General features: G+C 36.6%; 3 protein-coding genes across 5 annotated transcripts in view; 2 read left to right on the top strand and 1 right to left on the bottom strand.

Moving 5' to 3' along the window:
- The first annotated feature begins 54 nt into the window (after positions 1-54).
- LOC127061989 (signal transducer and activator of transcription C-like) lies at positions 55-3,961 on the top strand. Its single transcript, XM_050989527.1, has 6 exons — positions 55-157; positions 1,394-1,619; positions 1,740-2,089; positions 2,161-2,652; positions 2,726-3,396; positions 3,463-3,961. Exons 1-6 carry the CDS (start codon positions 55-57, stop codon positions 3,757-3,759), a joined length of 2,139 nt encoding a protein of 712 aa, XP_050845484.1. The 3' UTR covers positions 3,760-3,961.
- A 65-nt stretch (positions 3,962-4,026) lies between these two features.
- On the bottom strand, positions 4,027-6,157 carry LOC127061429 (methionine aminopeptidase 1). Its single transcript, XM_050988278.1, has 6 exons — positions 5,971-6,157; positions 5,701-5,752; positions 5,391-5,626; positions 5,017-5,239; positions 4,661-4,936; positions 4,027-4,590 (listed from the first exon to the last, which is right to left on the bottom strand). The coding sequence occupies exons 1-6, from the start codon at positions 6,079-6,081 to the stop codon at positions 4,358-4,360; spliced, it is 1,131 nt and encodes a 376-aa protein (XP_050844235.1). The 5' UTR covers positions 6,082-6,157; the 3' UTR covers positions 4,027-4,357.
- Positions 6,158-11,756: 5,599 nt separating this feature from the next.
- The window catches only part of LOC127061422 (bone morphogenetic protein 1), a 40,251-nt gene continuing 32,762 nt past the window's right edge, over positions 11,757-19,245 (top strand). The window contains exons 1-2 of one of the 3 annotated variants that reach the window (XM_050988265.1): positions 11,757-12,234; positions 12,403-13,331. In XM_050988265.1, the coding sequence (XP_050844222.1) occupies positions 13,121-13,331 (211 nt within the window). In that variant the 5' untranslated portion in view covers positions 11,757-12,234; positions 12,403-13,120. Of the gene's footprint in view, positions 13,332-19,245 lie in introns of all 3 variants that reach the window. The other 2 variants (XM_050988266.1, XM_050988264.1) reach the window with 2 other exon arrangements.

Below are 19,245 nucleotides of genomic sequence, written 5' to 3'. Positions count from 1 at the left end.
GTAAGTAACCTTTTGGCTTCCTCGATGATCAACGTACGTCGGTCGAGAGTATAAATGAAGGACAATGACCTAATTGCGTGCAGAAGGCGCAGTGCTTCTTCGACGGCCAATAACCAAGGCCGCGAGAAAGATTTTGAAAAGTTTTCCGGCTTTCCGGGTTTGAATCGCGAGAGAAAAGCCGGTCTTTATATCTCTGTGTCACATTATTTTCGATCATCAACCTGCTAATCGATAGAATAGAATCGAGGATTGTATTTTTTCGATCATGAAGGTAAGTCTTTTTTGACGTTTCAAACACAAATTTACTTCTTTCTACAAACTTCTGTTTCTTTTTTTTTTTTGGAGTCATTTGCAATAACGATTAATTAACGAGACAATTAAAAAAAATTTGTTCAAAATCCTCAATATCTTTCGAGTCGTTTTTAATTGACATAGTGTCTAAATTGTTAACTCATACTCGTCGTATTATTTTTAGAAATCCACTTTTTCCGTTTATCTTTAATTAAATAGAGCCAAATAATTCAGCAAAGATTGTTCTCGATTTCTTTTCAATCTCGTTTGAATTTTAAATAACGAATCGACTCAAAAAGTAATTTACGTTTTACGATAATTCCGGTAAACAAGTATTGAACATTTTTCACAAATAATATAAATTCATACTAAACGTGGACATGAAATTTTTATGATTCTTAAATAGTACAATAGAGAAAAGAAGAAGTAACTTAATCGAACGATATAATTAAATAATTCCAAGGAATTTTGATTACCAAAATTACTGTAAGCAACAGGTGTGAAAATTTCTAACATGTTACGAGCATTCACACAGATTCTATACATACATGCATACATATGTTATACATACGCACACATACGATAATTTTCATGGTTCGCCGTATTTTCTTCTCCTTCACTACTCTCTCTCTCTCTCTCTCTCTCTCTCTCTCTCTCTCTTTCTTTCTCTTTCTTTCTCTCTTACCCCCCGCTCCCGGCCTGCTTATCCTCGCTTTTCCTCGCATCGATGTGGGACAATGTCCCACTTCGATTCGTCGACTCACCACGAAGTTTCTGTTTCTTCTCTCTTCATCCACTAGTGCGTCACATACACACACATATACATCATTCATACCTAAATACATAAATATAATATATCTAAACATATATACATAGTTACACAGACAGACATATTATTTATATGCTGGCAAAAAGGAAACGAGAAGCACGTGCCGATATGAAGTACCGTAACACGTTCACGGTATCATCCTAACAGACCTGGATTTCCGGTTATGAACGCTCGAATTCGTCTCACGTATCGTTTATCCTAAGTAAAAAGAGTATCGGAGCCTAGGATGTCTGAAAAAAAGTCTATTATCGAAAGCACATTAACGACGTTGAGCTGTTAAATTCCAGGCGATCGGTTGGACTTGTTGGCTCTTGGCCATGTGTATCTGTTTCTCCGAAGCAAGACTTAAACTAAGAAGACCTTTAGCACCTTTGCCTCATGCACCACCGATATTTAAGAAATCATGGCCTATCGGGCCTAGAATTTCTATGGGAAACACGATACACATTGGTGGAAATTTCCCTCATAAAAGAATATCTTATAAACCTTCAAATTATAGGTAAGAGGAGAAGGGAACGAAATACGAAGGATAATGTCCTTCTTTATTCCCTTTTCAAACGTTTAAGAAATATCTCAAGATACGAGCTTGATATGTCAGACAAATCATTTTCAATCTCAGAATTAGACGACCTCCGATGTTTAATGTTCTTCCTACTACCTGGAAAACTCAAATGCCAGTCCTCGGGATTTTAAACAATCATGCTGTACTTCCGCAACGTCCACCGGTCAAAGAATTTCATACGATGAACCAAGTTCCAGAATATAGTCCGGAATATAGGCCTGAACCAATGATATTGCCACCGACTCATCGAGGTAGCATCGACGACGACAAGGGTCCTATTCATACGATACCTGCACCTAATTTGAGCCCAGCAGACAAGCCTTACAATTCTGATGCTAATTCTGGACAAAAGACCGTTTCTCAGCATCAATATAGTAACGATCTCAATTATAATCTCAATCTACAAAGTGGGTTTAAAGAAATTGATTGAAATAATGAAAAAATATATAACTACGATGATATCCTCCATTGATTTTAGGTAATACACTGGCAAACGATTTCGGATTAGCAACTCTTGGCACCAGCTTGGCACCTCAACGAACTGTAACCAGTCCAACGCCTATTCAACATCAATATGAAGTGACAGAGGACAATGACCTAGCCCAAAAAGAGTATCATACAGTGCAGCCAACGTTTTTCACTCCGGAATTCGATGTAACCAGGCTGGCTACGGTAGTCAATCCTGACCTACAAACCAACGAAGTTTTCCTCAATCACCCACCCATAACCAACACGGGCCTAGCGAATATTCAGTTCGGTCAAACCGACGCACCGATGCAAACGAACTTGCGCAGTTCTCTTCATGTGGGCTTCCCTGGTACCGCCACTCAAACAGCCAATACGATTGGCAATCAAATTCCTGACTTGCACGTTGGACATCCGGCACCAGCTGGTCCACCTTTATCCGCTACTCAACTTTACGATCTTTTGAACAGCTTCCCGCATAAACTCACGGAACAATATACAGCAGGTTCGTAATTTCATTGAAATGTCGATCGACATAGTTGAGAAATAACGAATAAAAGTCATACTTACTATTACAGGTCAGCAACCTCAACTACAACAGCATCTACTACAGCAACAACTTGGCCAACTTCTCCAACCTAACGGAGTCACGAGTTTCTCTCAACCACAGATGCATTCTTTTAATTACGACGAGCAAGATAATCAGCAGCAGCAGCAGCAGCAGCAGCAACAGCATCAACAATTACAACACGATCAACAACAGATATTATTAGATCAGAATTTCGCATCCGGTAGAGTCACGGCGGATTACAATTTGGAGGCAGAACCTTCGAATATACAACAGACTGATATACAATCTGACGAGGAACTAAGCTATACCGCTGAAGTACCGGTCGAACAAACAGAAAATAATATTGATTACGAGGAAACGAATAATCGGGTTGCACCATCCACGTATTTCAGCAAAGTTACCACCAACAATGGTGGACTATCCACACAATTCTACACATCTTTGCCTAATCGCGAAGCTGCAGAGAAATTAGCTGCATTAGCTGCTGCTGGAAACGTAAATAGTCAGTTGATTGGACATCTACGAAAGCAACAACAACAAGAGAGCCAACAGCAAAGCGAGGCTATGCCGCCTAATCACAAGGACGAGAGTTATCAAGATACTCAAGAGCAACAACAATATGAATCGGAATACGAACAGCAACAACAATATCATCAGCAACGTATTCATCAAGAACAGGTATACATGTAATCATATTATAAATATTAAAAAATAGATATTTAATAATAGTTTCAATATTTATAGGCTGAAAATGAACGACGTGATAAACAACGTTTTCTACAACAACAACAACATCGACGAAGGTTAAATCAGCAAAATCTTAATCAAGAAAAACGACCCTTGCGAATAATGGTACCCGATGACGAAGAATACGTTAACGATTCTGATTCACAAAGCGAAGAGAAAATAGAGTATGAATACGACATTGACGAAGGTGACGCGAAGGATTCTCGAACTACTACATCATCGAACGAACGACTTCATGATCAAAATTCGAAATATGAATTCGGTACACGACTCAGATCTAAGACTGGAAAATGAAAATATTTATTAATATAATATTTGTATATGATGATTATTTATCGACAAGTTTTAGGATACTGTTAACTGATTTCCATGCTCGAAACGATTATGCGAGAACAATGATCGATTCCGATTGCTTTTGAATCATTCTTCGACAGATATCCTTCAAAAGCGATCGTATGAATCGTCTATTAATTTATTCGGTATTTATTTATTGTATTTAGGCTACTTGTTAACTTATTTATTTCTACCTGCAAGGAAATAGAACATTTCCATTGTCCTACATAATTTTAATCTTTTATTTTGAACATCCCGCGCAATTGAAAGGTAAACATTATACTCGTATGTACATATTTATCATCTTGGCGAAATATTAGTATGATACAGGAGGCAGTAATTTTTTCCTTTTTAAATAGAAAAAGAAACATTAAGGAAACGCTGATGGACAAAGCTATTTCCATTAGTTTCTTTAGCCGGGTTAATCATTTTCATTTTTGACAAAATGTTTTTTTCAATCAATAAAACAAACACAAAAAGATCTTAATTTTACTGATAAAAATAAAATACGCACATCTTGATGACATCACGTGATTTGTCACTGTTACGACAAATTGTACTACGATTGATCCATGAACCATGGTTTACCATCGTTTGTTAGACGTTTTGTCAGAATATCACAACCCTTCTCTGTGACTAAAAGAGTATGTTCAAATTGTGCTGACCACTGACCGTCTGCTGTGACAGCTGTCCAATTATCAGGCCACATTTCATCTCTCCATGTACCTTGAGATATCATTGGCTCTATCGTGAAGCAGTGGCCAGGTTTCATAACCCCTACTGCTTTATTTTCTACAAGAAATCGCATATATTCATTGAATCATAAAATATCTTTGGAGTTTTAATAATAAGTATTACTTACTGGCATAGTGAGGTACATTCGGCGCAGTATGGAAAAGACGATGTATGCCATGTCCACAATAACTGCGTACTACACTAAAACCATGTGCCTGTGCATGTTTCTGTATCACATTACCAATATCTCTATATTTTTCTCCCGGACGTACAATCTCTATAGCTTTTGACAAACATTCGTATGTTACTTCCACTAATTTTTTTACTTCTGGTTTAACATTCCCGACTAGAAATGTTTCGTTCAGATCTCCATGAAAACCATTATGATATACAGTGACATCGACTGAAAAAAACGTTTTTGAAGAGATAATTTATTGAATGCGGATAAAATTATACTTATTAACGATCGAGTGATCATCCTACCATTACAAATATCTCCATCTTGCAATGGCCTGGTATCAGGTATACCATGGCAAATTACTTCATTGACCGATGTGCAACAGCTAGCAGGAAACTGATAATAGTTCAATGGCGAAGGATAACAATCTCGTTCTATACAAGCTTCATGAACAGCCCTGTCAATTTCTGCTGTCGTAACACCTACGCCACATGTTTTTGCAGCCTCATCTAAGACTTCTCGACCGAGCTATACGAATTATTTCAATTTTAAAACTCACTAAATATTAGTATACACTATTTTCATGTATGAATAAGAAATTGGTAAAAGTACTCTTTGAAATAAATTTCTGAAGATTATTAGTAAAGAATTATTAGTAAAGTTTGAAGAAATATATCACCTTGCAAGCAACGCGCATTCCTTCAATCTCTTCATCGTTAAGGATTTTAATTTGGGCAGAACCTCTCACTGCTTGTTCACTTATAGGAATTCCAGTTGGATGTTGAGCATAATCCGGACGGCCTATACATTCTGGCACTTCACGACGCGACTCTCTTTTGAAAGGACGTAATTTTCCAGTGTAATGATAAGAAGGCCATGGATTGTACTCGGAACTTTTATTCACATTTTCTCCTTCTAATTATACAAAACCATTCGTAACTATAACTGCATCATGGTAATATCAGAAAGAAATAGAACCGTAAACTCACTTGCAAGATGGTGAATTAGTTTATGTGAGTTCCAGTTATCTTTAAAGCACGCCTGTAAAAATTGATCAAAAAAAGACTAAATCGTTGTATTACTATCGCAAAACAAATTCATCGAATATTTCAGACGGATTAAAGTATTCAAAAACGTAATTGTCCGAATTTAACCGATACTTTTTTTTTTATCATGGTCATACTAGTAGGATTGAATTACATACCGAAAGAATACACAGTGGTAAGACTTAACCTATAATATGCGTAACGTATTCTTACTTGACTACAAAAGTATGAACCCTGTATTCCAATTTTTAAGCAAGTCGGACATTGTAAGCTCGCTTCTGCTTTACATCCAGGTGCTTCACATATTCCAGGAGCCACCGCCATTATCGAAAAGGAGTTTCTTTCAAAGCACACGTCGTGACTCCGCGAACGAGCGTACGAACCGTGATGTAATAAGATATACCTCCTCTTTCGGCGGACCAATCAAAGCGTGGACACGTGACGCGGTATTGTGGAAAATTCAAAATCATATCCTTGTTGCATCATTGCCAATCGATGATGTCCCGTTCCGTTACGTACGATATATTTTTTTTCTTTTTAACGATATATTCTTCGTTTCTTTTACATTTTCACTTTTGTTTTAACGTTCTCGAGACGTAGTGCATATGGATCGATATAAAATCGTCGTTTGAACAGCTTTGAAAAGAAAAAATTGAAGGATCCATCGACTCGTTTGTGACCTTGAAAAAGGTAGGTTATAAAAAAATTGAGAAAGTACGGTTTTTGTTTCGATGCTTCGTATTATCGTTTTCCGATGTTGAATTTCTCTACGAAAAGATATGCGCTAGTGATAGAGACGATATATTTTATTAACGATTAACTTTTCTATTTACGTAAAATTTTTATTAGATCTTCCAACGTGGCTCGCGAAAAAGAATATATTACGTTCGTTGGTATTTTCGTATTCTTTGATGGAATAACGTTTCTCCTATATTAATAATTGAATTACGAAGCACGAATCTGCTTTTGTTTTCTCGAAAATTTAATCGAATTTACTACTTTACGAGTTTCAATCTCGCTGGAATATGCACAGTGCGTTAACATATGTATATCTAACGAATTCTTGCGTATTTTCTCGAAGCAAGCTTCGTTTATAGATTTCCCGAATGGAATATCGTTGTACCGCATATGTCTGTATATTAGGATGAAGGAGAATATAAGGGGAGATGTGCTGACTTCGAGATACGCTTGGACTGCCATAAAAAAAGAGAATATGCATACTCAACAATTCCCTGTATTCGAGAAGAGTGGCAAAAATGGTTCTAATAGAGAGAGAGAGAGAGAGAGAGAGAGAGAGAACAGCTCGTATAAAAAAGGATAAGAGTACTCTTCAAGGCCGAATTTCACGGTAAGAATATTTTATCTACTTTACAAAGACGTATAAAAGATATACAAGATATACGATAAGTATTCGATCAATTTTTTCTTTTTCGAAATTCCTTTCGTTAATTTCTACTCTTTCTTAATTTCAATTTAATTTCAATCCTTTTTCTCTTTTTATATTACTTCGGTGCAATTTTCTTTTCTTCATTAATTACATAGAAAGATCGTATAATATTTTTTATAAACAAATTTCACAAGCATAACAAACGAACAAAAAGATATATAGGATATATCCTAAGTATTTCATCGATCTTCTCCTTTGCAATAATTTTTCAAAATTATAATTATCAATTTCAATCGAAGTTTTAACAATGTTTGTTTTAATCGAATTACTATTATTCCTTGTCACTTCGCAAAAATAATTTTCTTTGACTACTTTGAAATATTGAGAGATATACATATTTTCCCTATGTACAGTTATTGTAAAAGAACAGATATTATCGATATTTCGTTTATTTGCCGTAAAGTTCGATTACAAACGAGATCAACGTTCTGAATATAGTACGTACTCTCAAAGCACGGTTCGCGTTTGATCGTACTCATCATATTAATTAACGTAGTCAAACGTTTTAAAGCGAAGCATTTATCATCCTCTACCGATCGTTTTAAAAGTCTCCCCTCTCCGTCGATGAATGGAAACTGTGTACTCTACCCGTGTCCTTGACTTTTTTACGTTTTCACCGAAAAAAGAGAGAGAGAGAAAAAATGTTTAAATTGTTACTCGGAAATTCATCGAGTTCGTATAATCCTATAAAACAAACCGTTGCTTTATGACAAGCTTGGTAATTCAATTTTATATACATATATATTCCCGTGAAAATCATACTACAATATCTTAAAAGAACGATATAAAAAACATTTCAATTAAACGATGTTTATGTCTTACGATAGTAACAAGTATTCCGTTAAGGGAATTGGTGATTTTCGAAACGAAACATAATTTGTATGATATATCTACACAGAAAGAGAGAGAGAGAGAGAGAGAGAGAGAGAGAGATCAATACATTTATTCATACATGTGAGTGTTAATATTAAGATATGATAATCTCGATATATAAATTAATTCTGTGTTCGAGATTACTTTTTATTCATTATTGAAGATTCTATCAGGAGAGTAAAGAAAGTAGAGGGGTGTGATGGAAATAATGAGATCTGAGATATTAAGATAACTGCAGTTAAGGGAGTGTGTTTTGTATATGTGTACAATTATATAGTTTCTCTTTTTTTACAATAATAATAATAATGATGGTAGGGTGGTGAATTGGAACGTAATAGTTGATTCATTAATTAATGAAGAAAAAGACAGCATATAAAGATCGAAGATATTCTTTTATAAAGTCGAAGTTATTCTTTCTTAAAAGACTTCGTTTTAACGATTATTTCGAAAAATTCTCGTCGAACGGAACTACGAAGTTTCGAAACAAAACTTCTACGAGCCAACTGGCTTCATTATACGCAGAGGAAAGAGTGCCTGTTAACGCTGATTAATTACTAGTCGGTGGCTCTCTTAGAGCCTCGTGCATGTTCGTTTTTCTGCTCTCTCTCTCTCTTTCTCTTTCTTTCTCCCTCTCTCTCTCTTTCTCTCTGTTTCTCTGTTTCTCTCTCTCTTTTTTTTCTTCCTCTATTTCTTCTTCTCCCGTAATATTTCTCTCTTTTTCTCATTTCAATCTTTCAGCCTCTTTTTTCTCTTCATCCCCTTTCTACAGAATTTTCTTTATTTAGCTTCTCTTGGATTTAATTTCGCGATTTAAGGCAACGAATATATTAGATAGAAAAAGTTTAAAACACGAACAGAATACTATTGAAAATATGTAACAGAGTGTATATATATATATATATATATATATAATACCTCGATACCTATAAATCGTATATAATATATATATATATATATATATATATATATATATATATATATATACATATATAATTATGAAGTTTAATAGGTCGATAACTATTTTGACAACAGACTTGACGAAAAGTAACAAAAATTTCTAACGATCAAAATTCAACATTTAAATATTTTTCAATCAGCTTTTAGTATCGTTTTGTACATATATATACATTATATATATATATATATATATATATATATATATATATATATATATATATATATATTGTGGTTTATAGTCGACCCGTTTCATTCATTTTCATTGCTCGATACGATCTAGCAACAAATCGAGAAAATACACGCACGAAGGGAAGGAGTAGGAGAGAATAATCGCGGTAAATTTTGCGATCGATCGATTTCATTTCCATTCGAAACGGCCGCTAGCTGCGGTGATGTTGCTGTTGGTTGTTGCTCGAATATAAGAATTTATCGTTTGTGCGGTGTGCTCCACTTACACACCCAGCCAACTAGCTAGCTAGCTAGCTAGCTAGCTTGCTTGCTGCCTACCTATCTACCTACCTACCTTGCATATTTCCACGCACATGAAATATTAACGACGCGAGTACGATTTCACTGAGGTTCCTTTAATTTGGCCCACGAATATCGTACGATTCGTATCGATCCAATTGAAAGGCTTTCGAGAATCTACTAACGTGATTTAAAAAAAAATCAAAAAAAAAAAATATGGAAGTATTATATTACGTTAATACTAATATTAAAATTTTCTCTATTTTTTGTTAGACTAGATAAACAATGATATAATATATAAAAATGATATAACATCTAATGTTTATTAAATTATTGAAAATTATACGAAATTATGTTAAATCGTATTAAAAATTAGATACAATATTAAAGATCTCTATATTAAATATTGATTAATCCAATGTATTTTCATTATTTTTTCTAATATATAAATCTATATATTATATTATATAGATATTCTTTATTTAGATAAGAAAATACTAAAAATTTCGATATTACTGATTCGAGCAAATCCAATTGCGATGAACAAATGTTTACCTTAATCGAAAAAGATCATTCCTTGCTAAAGAATAAAATTGAATAAAGAGATCGTTTGTATCTCACCCTTAGAAACTAGTTCGAAATTAGTTTCGACTCGGCAACAATACTTTCCTCTATTTATAAAATCTCTATAGATACGTATATCATCGTTTATCCTCTTATCGATTTTTAAATCCAACCGATGTAAAAGCCTTCAACTAAAACAAACGCCTTTATAACAACTTTTATATCATGAAAAATCCCATCGAAAAGAAAGGAAATTTCAAATCGAAGGTGGATTCTCAACGAGATCAGGTATTATTCTAACGTCGATACAGGATATAGTAAAGTGTAGGATGTCTTGTTGAATCAGTGACATAAAAAGATAGAAAGCGAGACAGAGAGAGAGAGAGAGAGAGAGAAAGAGAAGCGTGCCGGCGACAACAATAGTCAAAACAATAGCCGTTCGAGCGGTTTGTTTGTAAGCGATGTCGGACGTATCAGGAAGGTTGCCAGAAGGTAGAGGAAGGGGAGAAGAGGACTTGTGCTTTCGGATGTGACACGTTAAAAGAGAATTCGGTATTTCCCTCCTATCGTCAGAGATTATTCTTGCGGAGGGTTTCCGGGCAGCGTCGACATGCACTTACCCTTCGACAGACAGACTGACAGGGTTCCTAAAGGGTGATCCCATGACAGTAATCCGATACTTGACCGATACACGTTCTCGCGTGGGACACGGAACACGTGTTTCTGTGAGCGAAGGGCTAAACTAACAACAAGCCGTTGTCTCTTGTCGAATATTTATCGGTTTTGTTTGTGTGCGTGGCTCGTTGAAAAGCAAAAGGAGAATGGTGGGGAAGAGGGAGGAGGAAGGACTGTTGTAAGAGAAGGGCTACATTTAGACGAAGGAAGGAACGAACGAAGCGTTCGAATTATCGAGTCGAACGATACGAGTTGGTCCGTGGTCGGCCCTTTCACCCTTCTCAGATCAAAGCCAGATACGAGCCGAGTTGTTACGTAAAAGGATATTGTCGAGTTACTGAATTAGCTATTCTTTCTCTCTCTTTCTCTCTCTCTCTCTCTCTCTTTCTCTCTCTCTCTCTCTCTCTCTCTCTCTCTCTCTCTCTCTCTATCTCTATCTTTTTCTCTTTCTCTATCTTATTCCTTTTCCCTTTTCGTTTTAGGACATATGGCAATAGAGTTTTCTCGTAGAAAACATCCTCGCTTTTTCTCGGGGCGATATCGTAAGAAATTTCATTTTCAAATCGATTACGTTCTAAACAACGAACTCTCTTTACGAAAACATACAAACAATCGTAGGCAATGTCATTGTTGTTTATTCGAGACGATATCATTGTTGTTTATCCGAGACAATGTCATATGAAATACTACGTTTAAAATAAATTATGTTTGAGATAAAGATAAACTCAATTTTATCATATCGTTTTCCTTCTCTCTCTCTCTTATTCTCTTTCTGTTTATTTCGAATTCTACGAAAGAACAAAAACGATAAACGATGCTTTCGGATTCCGTGAGATTCAGAAATCTCCTCGTTGTAGGAAAGATTAATCCAATTTAGGAAGGAAAAGGAAGAGAGAAATGAAAAGAGCATGCGATGGTCTACTTACTATGGCTCGCGTCTTCCCGCCACGAGGATTCTTCGAGGCTCGGTCGTGCTACTCGCACGGAAGCTCGGTCAGTGTCTCGGCCACCCTCGTGCCGTGCAGTTAGCGAGGGAGGAGACGATCGTCGCTGGCATCCCCTCTGATTCTCTACCTATCCCTTCCTCCTCATCCTCCTCCTCTTCCTCTTCTTCCTACCTCCTCCACCGTCTCTTTCCTATCCCTCCTCTCTCACTCGCTCACTCACTCGCTCACTCACTCACTCACTCACTCACTCACTCACTCACTCTCTATCTCTATATCTCTATCTCGCTCTGTCTTTCTCTCTGTCTCTCTGTCTCACTCGACTTAATGCCAGTACGAGCGCGCGCTTTCGAACGACGCGTTCACAGGCAGCAGCCGCGAGGGACGATCAGTCTGTTCTCCACGTTCTCCACGCAAGGACGATCCGCCGGCGGTTGTGTTCGGTCAGTTTTGAACGAACAACTTCGACAACGTTCTTCTCTCGTTGTCTCAAGCCTCTCGCGCTTAATCGAACTTTGACCGACGGGACCGACCAACAAGATTTCTCGCGTGACTTATCGTTTTCTCTTTTTATTCTTTCCTTCTTATTTCGTTTTTCTTTATTTCTTTTTTACTCTTTCTTTTCTTTTTTTTTTCTCTCTCTCTCTCTCTCTCTGTCTCTCTCTCTCTCTCTCTCTCTCTCTCTCTCTCTCTGGTTTGATTTCTTTCCACGAGAAGTGATTGCGAGACTGATAGTAAGAAAAGGAGGAAACTAGGTAGTGGTTTTTTTACTGTACACTTTTACTCATATAATTCGTGTTCCTTTTGTTTTTTTTTTCTTTTTCTTAAATTTCTTGTGTAAGAAAGAAAAAGAATCTTGTCGAACGTGGAGGCGATAAAATTCGCGCGTAATTCGAAAGAGATAGAGAAATACGGGATTTTCGTTTGGAGATCGATAAGATAGATATTGTTTTTGATGAGAAGAATATCGATGTTTTATTTTCTGATGGTGTCTGAAAACGATCGGAGAAAATTGGTTTAACAGAAACGTGGCCGATGATTTTAAATTCGATCACTTTTCCCGCCACTGCCAAGAGAAAAGGAAAGAGAGAGAGAGAGTGGGAAACACACACACACAGAGAGAGAGAGAGAGAGAGAGAGAGGGAGGAACAGAGAGGAAAAATAGACGAAAGGACGGATCGTGTTCGGCTCATTAATGTGAACAGAAAGAATCGAGAAGATATATAATAAAAGGAAAATAGAAAGAAGCAAGCGTTGTTATAAAACAAAGAAGGAGAAAAAAGTGTGAGAGAAAGAGAGAGAAGGATAGAAAGAAAACGAGAAGAAAGCAACGGCAAATGAATTTATTCGAACGGTAGTACGATCGGTCTGTGATGACCGAATCGTCGATCGAATTCCTCGTTTTCGTCTCGTTATTTCGATCGATCAACACGAGATGAGGCTACTGATGGAGATCATCCTGTCGATCCTATGCCTAATGGCAGCATGCCTCGTCGACAGTCGGGCTGTCGATAATGATTCATACGAATTCGAGGAAACGAAACACCATAGACATCGTCATAGGAAATTCACCATCGACGAACTTACCAACACGAGATTTCCTCATGCGATCACCGGTGACCTGGACATCGATGTCTGCAAGGCAGGTAAGCGCTCTCATTGCTCTTTTTCTTCTTCTTCTTCTTCTCTTTCTACTCCTCCTTTTACTTCTCCTTTCCTTTTGTGGAGAACCCGATTTTCCGTCTCTCTAACTCCAACGAAATCACATGAAAATTCTGATTTCTTTCGAATTCATTCGATCGAAAGGTAAAAGCGATTATCCTGCATCATTTCTTCCTTCCTAACTTACTTCTCCTCTCTCTATCTTTATCTTTTTCCTTCTCGACTTTTTCTTCTCTTTTTATATCTTTTTTTTGTTCCACCTGTCTCTCTCTCTCTCTCTCTTTCTTTCTCTTTCTTTTCTTTTTCTTCTTCTTTTTCTCTCACTCTTTCGTATTATATAAAAGCAAGAAACGATCGAAAAATCAGATGCAATTGTCCAACGGAGTTAAAGCTTTATACTAACAAGGTACGAGAAAGATAGGAAGGGAACAAAGGGACAGGTAAATTGGCCAATCAAGGACTGAGAGTCGGTCGGAAAGAAGCACTGACCATTACGGAACGAGTTCTCCCACTCCTTTCTCTCTCTCTCTTTCTCTTTTGCTTTCTTTCTCTTTTTCTCTTTTTCTTCGATAATCTTACTCTCGCCGTTTCTTCTTCCTTTCGTAAGGAAGGATACTCTTTTCCTTTCTATCTTTTTCTTTGCTTCTCAAAAGCCTCGCAGGATCGTTCCAACGAGACGATTTCGACACTAAGGATTACGAGAAAAAGATGCAAGAAAAGGGAAGGAATAAGTAGGGGGTGAGTTGGATGAACGAACCTTTCATCCACCTCGAGTAATTATCGTCAACGCGTTTCTTTCGTGTTCTTTTCGTCCTTCGGTATTTTCTGTCTGAAGTATCGGCAGATCGTAAGAGGGAAAAAGAAAAAAAAAAAGAAAAGGAAAAGAAAAGGGAAAAGAAAAAGAAAAAGAAAAAACTGCAATTGCTTCGATTGCTTGCTTCGGATCGACATGCGATTCATGAGATACTTTCGAATACTTTTCAATTTTATCTCTGTCCTTCAAGGTATTCCATCCAATCAAACAACCAGTTTAAAAGCGTAAAAGATATATTAACGTGAAAAATTCTCTTTATAAATAAGAAGGATAAACGTGAGTTTCGATCTATTTATTTCTATTTATCTCTATTTATATTTATTCGTATATCTTAGATGTTTGCTTCGTTGAAAACAAAATCGAGGGATTTTACAGAAAACTAGGACAAAGTGTAAGCATGCGAAACGAGAAAGCGAAAACAACGAAACCTTTGTGATAAACGTATTGATACTTCGAAAACTTTGGGAACACACGAATTCGACTTACGTAGATACCTATCTCTATCTCTTTCTGTCTCTAAAACAGACTAAGGAAGTTTCCGATTTACGATTATATTAAAATCGCTTTTGAAACTCTCAGTTTGCTCGTCGAGAAATCGTTTTCTACGGTGACTTGAAATGGGAGGGTAGAGGAATTCCTTTCGGTTAACCGAAAGTGTTAAGAGAGAGAGGGAGAGAGAGAAAGACAGACAGAGAGAGAGAGAGAGAGAGAGAGAGATAGAGAGAGAGAGAGAGAGGAAGAGAGAGAGAGAGAGAGAGAGAGACAAATGCAACTAACACAACTATACCAAATCGTTGAGGGCCGAACGATGGGCCCGTGCTGGGCCATCATTTGCTAATTTGCCTCGAAATACGGGCTTGCAAAAGCGAATTTAGTCTTGTTCTGTCTCTCTCTCTCTCTTTCTCTTTAACCTACCATTTCTGTTTTCCTCTGCTTCTCCAACTCGAATGCAAGTTTCAGCAATTTAGATCGAGATCAAAAGCCATCGAATAACGTCTCGATGCGGATGTACACCACCGACGAACCTGACTCGGTCAACTACTTTTACTTATTTATCTTTATCTTTATCTCTTTTATTCTTTTTTCCTATTTCCATCCCACTATTTATCGTTAATAGTTTTACTTTTTAGGGATAGATAAAATGATAATTATTTCACGGGTTAAGAAAATTCTTACGTTTCTCGCCGGGAAACGTGAGAATAATAAATGTTATAAAAGAACGGAACGATCGGTACGATTTCATAAAGATTTATTATTAGTCGTAGTCATTAATCTTTCTCATCAAGAATATTCATCTCTCTCTCTCTCTCTCTCTCTCTCTCTTTTCTCTCTTTTGGTAGTTACTTTCGTCTGGTTCGTTCATATCTACGACTTACACTTAACCCTACGTACATATACATATGCGTATACATATATCCTTTTATCCACGACGACTTCCATTCTTTTGTAACTAATGATCGTTCGGAATACTTGGCGGAGTGTGTAACACGTAGACACTCGAGGGAAACGCGTTTCCTTTCCAGAGGATTACAACGTTATTCGTATGGTACTCGAGTCGTCCCTTTACCTTTAACGTGAAGACCAATAAGAAGAGAAGGATACTGAAGAGTGAGTGACTGAGAGAGAAAGAAAGAGAGAGAGAGAGAGAGAGAGAGAAAATAAAAAAAGAAATGTCCTCGAGATTTTCTTCGTGAATGATTCTACGCGAAGCTTCTCCCCTTACACGAGCGAGTTTCTTCGTCTTCGTCTACTTTTTCTTCATCTTTTCTTGTCTTTCCTTCCTTCCTTCCTTCCTTCCTTCCTTCCTTCCTTCCTTCCTTTTTCCTTTTTTCCTTTTTTCCTTCCTTTTCTTCATTTCATCGACTTTTGTCGGTCATCACCAGCGAGTGTAATTATCAACGCTACTGACTTCTCTATCTACGAGCACTCGAGGCAAGAACTTTTCGCGAAATTACTACTTGGTTCCTGTAAAAAGAACGATTTTTACCGTAACTGCTTTTTCTCTGAAAGCATTTTCTATCTCTTTTTCTTGATTTATTCGCCAGAGGGTAGTTCTCTTCAAATTTGTTCTCGGACATTACATACACGAATCTTTTCTCTATACTTCTCTCTCTCTCTCTCTCTCTTTCTCTCTCTCTCTCTCTTTCTCTCTCTTTTTATATGTATTTTTCTTTTTGAATGAAATAAAAAAATTTGACTAAAATTAAAAAAAGAAATCGCGTTACTTTTCCCTCAATCAAAGTTGTTAAAGATCAAATTTTAGTTTTCAGTCATATTCTCTTTCCCCTTTCTCCAACCCTTTCCAGTCCATCGTTTTTTTCTCTAGATTCCTTTAATGGGACGAGAGGAATTTTTGGCATTCGGCCTGAGAAAATTGCCACGGTAGCAATCGACGTGCCGCCGTCGAAGCACGAACGAGTTGCTAACGAGCAAAAAGCGTGGTTTTTTGTAAGAGTCAGCTGGATAACTTGCTTTATACGAACGTTGATCTTTCCAAATCTTTTGTTTATTCACTTATTTGTCGCTAAAACTTTATTATAATATCATTATATAGATATATATATATTTTTTTCTTTTACGTATACACGATACAATACAAAATTTTATTATTCCGTTTGTTTTATTTTCTTTTTCTTTTGGGGAAGGGGGGGAGGGAGGAGAGAAGAGATAGAATCTCCATTTTTTTCCAAATTGTTACGAGATCGTAACGCGAGAGGCAGCCTTCATTCTTTTCATTCGTACGATCTCACTCGACCTTCGTCAAGTAGCAGAGGCAGCTCCTTTCGAGAGGATAAAACGAAGAGGATTATAAATAGAGTGCAACGAGTCTTTTGTCTTTAGTGTTATCGTACTATCTTTCATTCTCTCTTATCTTTTTTCTTTCCTTTTAACATTTGAAACATTTCGTGTACAAAATGATCGGAAATCCTTTTTTAAGCCGCTTTTGTCTACGATATTCGCATTCTCTCCCGTGTGGAATTAGAATGAGGTGTAATCATTTAGAAGGGTAACAATCAAAAAGATTCATCGTTATAAATCGAACGATGAACGTTACGTTTACGAGCATCATGATGATTAATTACTTAATCGCGATGAAAATTAATCGGATATATAATAATATTATCGGATTGGACAACGTCGGAACGTTCAAAGTAAATCTGCTTATACGTATGTACATATGTCAGATAAAAATGTGAAGTGGGTGCGAAGCGACTATTTGACTCGAAAATATTTCCCCGTGCAATTCTGCTCTTACAATCAGAGGATTTATGCATATACGTAGACGTACGAACGCACGTACACTCGCGTATAAATGGTATATCGCGCTTACTGAGAGATAATACCATTCAAAAATCCGACAAACGGGAATGAGCGTTTCGTCGAACGAGAGAGTCGAGTCTCCTTGTTATTCGAGTGATGTTAATGACGTTCGGCTTGACGAGTATTCCGTTTCGTGGAGAGACACTGACAAAGACAGACAGAGAGAAAGAGAGATAGAGAAAGAGAGAGAAGGAAGAGACTGGGACCAATAATAAAAATAACTTTTACTCCCTTGGATGCTTTTTGCGACTGCATCCTTTCAGACTCTCTCGGTGCATTTGTTTAGTTTCGCGTTGGCTTTTTATCTCTCTGCTACATGTGGCAAGGTATTCTCTCTCTTTCTCTTTCTCTTTCTCTTTCTCCGTCTATTCTAACGCAAAATACTGTCTCATAAATTTCAAAATAAATTCTGTTAGCAAGCAGCTATCTTTCTTTATTTTTCTTTCATTTGTGATAATAATCAATTTCTCGTTCGAACGAATTTTCGATCGATCGTAATAGATCAAGAGTTAGGTCGAAAAGCGTGTTTGGTTCGTCATCCTCAGAACGAGACACGGAATCAAACGGTCCTCTACGTTAGCGTCCCGTGTCCTGTTGGATGAACGAGCAAATATGCGTTATGTTTGCCGATTAAACATTCCGGCTAATCCGTAGGAATTAACGTCCGACCAACGACGATAATGGCACGCGAGTTGAAAAATTCTATTACACATTGAGCCGTCGCGACGTTAAGCGCATTCCCGCCGTCGCGAATAACCAACATCGATATTTGTTATTATTTATAACGAGATTAATGACGAAGAGAAATTTTGTGGCAAGTATATTAGTCGGAAATGATTTAATCTGAAAAATTTTTTGAGGATATTATCTAATCACAAAAGTTCTGTTAGGAATAGATAAATTAACGACACCTATCCGATTTTCTCTTTGCCAATATTTTTTCTCTCCTTTATTCATTTCATTTATTTTATATATGCATATACGTGCATATATATATTTATATCTTTTTTTTCGGTATAGTAAAAATCCTCTTAAAGTATGCCGAGTATCACCTTCTTTTATTATTGCCGAGGCGTTGCCTTTGCAAGGGTATCTCGTTATTCGACATCGTTCGAGGAAGCAGAAAAGAATAGAGCTTGAGGAAATAGATTTAACTAGAAAAAACATTCCAGAGAGAAAGACGGAAGGAGAGAGAAATTTTACTAAAAAATGGATAATTCAAAACTTCTTTATTTACAATATTCTTAAATCCTCTCGATTCAAGATTATCATTTTTAAGACGGGAAAAATTTTAGTTATTCTGTGATTCTGTTATCGTTCCTTAAAAAAAAAAAGATAAAAGACCAAGCGTATTCCTGGAGAATTTACGATATTCCCATTTTCTTTCTTTCTATTTTCCCTTCCGTCGAAAGGATCAGTTATCGTCGAAACGCGAAATCTCGTGACTCGTATGATCGCCCACGTTGCTTGCAATAATAATAATAATAACAATAATAATAAAAAAATAATAATAGAAATAATAATAACGATAACAACAACAATAATAATAATAATAATAATAATAATAATAATAATAATAATAATAATAATAATAAAATATAAAAAAAGGAAGAAAAAGAAACTTCTTTACAAAGAACTTCTTACATGGGTCAAGCTTCGTATAGTCGTTTGAAGGAAAGAAACGACCTTATCGGTCACGAAATGCCTCTGCCCTCTCATACCTTCTTTACTACTTCCAAGTAGATACGAGGACCACGTCATAT

Source organism: Vespula vulgaris, chromosome 2 (genome assembly GCF_905475345.1).
Source record: "Vespula vulgaris chromosome 2, iyVesVulg1.1, whole genome shotgun sequence".
Classification (NCBI taxonomy): Eukaryota; Metazoa; Arthropoda; class Insecta; order Hymenoptera; family Vespidae; genus Vespula; species Vespula vulgaris.
The sequence above is the reverse complement of the archived record's forward strand: the minus strand, read 5'-3'. Positions and strand labels throughout refer to the sequence as shown.

Excerpts from the sequence above, each read along its gene's own strand:
- LOC127061989 (XM_050989527.1), top strand. The coding sequence starts at position 55 with ATGAAGGACAATGACCTAATTGCGTGCAGAAGGCGCAGTGCTTCTTCG. Across the intron at positions 2,653-2,725 it reads CACGGAACAATATACAGCAG|GTCAGCAACCTCAACTACAA; the intron begins GTTCGTAATTTC and ends TTACTATTACAG. Across the intron at positions 3,397-3,462 it reads AACGTATTCATCAAGAACAG|GCTGAAAATGAACGACGTGA; the intron begins GTATACATGTAA and ends CAATATTTATAG.
- LOC127061429 (XM_050988278.1), bottom strand. The coding sequence starts at position 6,081 with ATGGCGGTGGCTCCTGGAATATGTGAAGCACCTGGATGTAAAGCAGAA. Across the intron at positions 5,627-5,700 it reads ACTAATTCACCATCTTGCAA|AAGGAGAAAATGTGAATAAA; the intron begins GTGAGTTTACGG and ends TTGTATAATTAG. Across the intron at positions 4,937-5,016 it reads AGATGGAGATATTTGTAATG|TCGATGTCACTGTATATCAT; the intron begins GTAGGATGATCA and ends CGTTTTTTTCAG.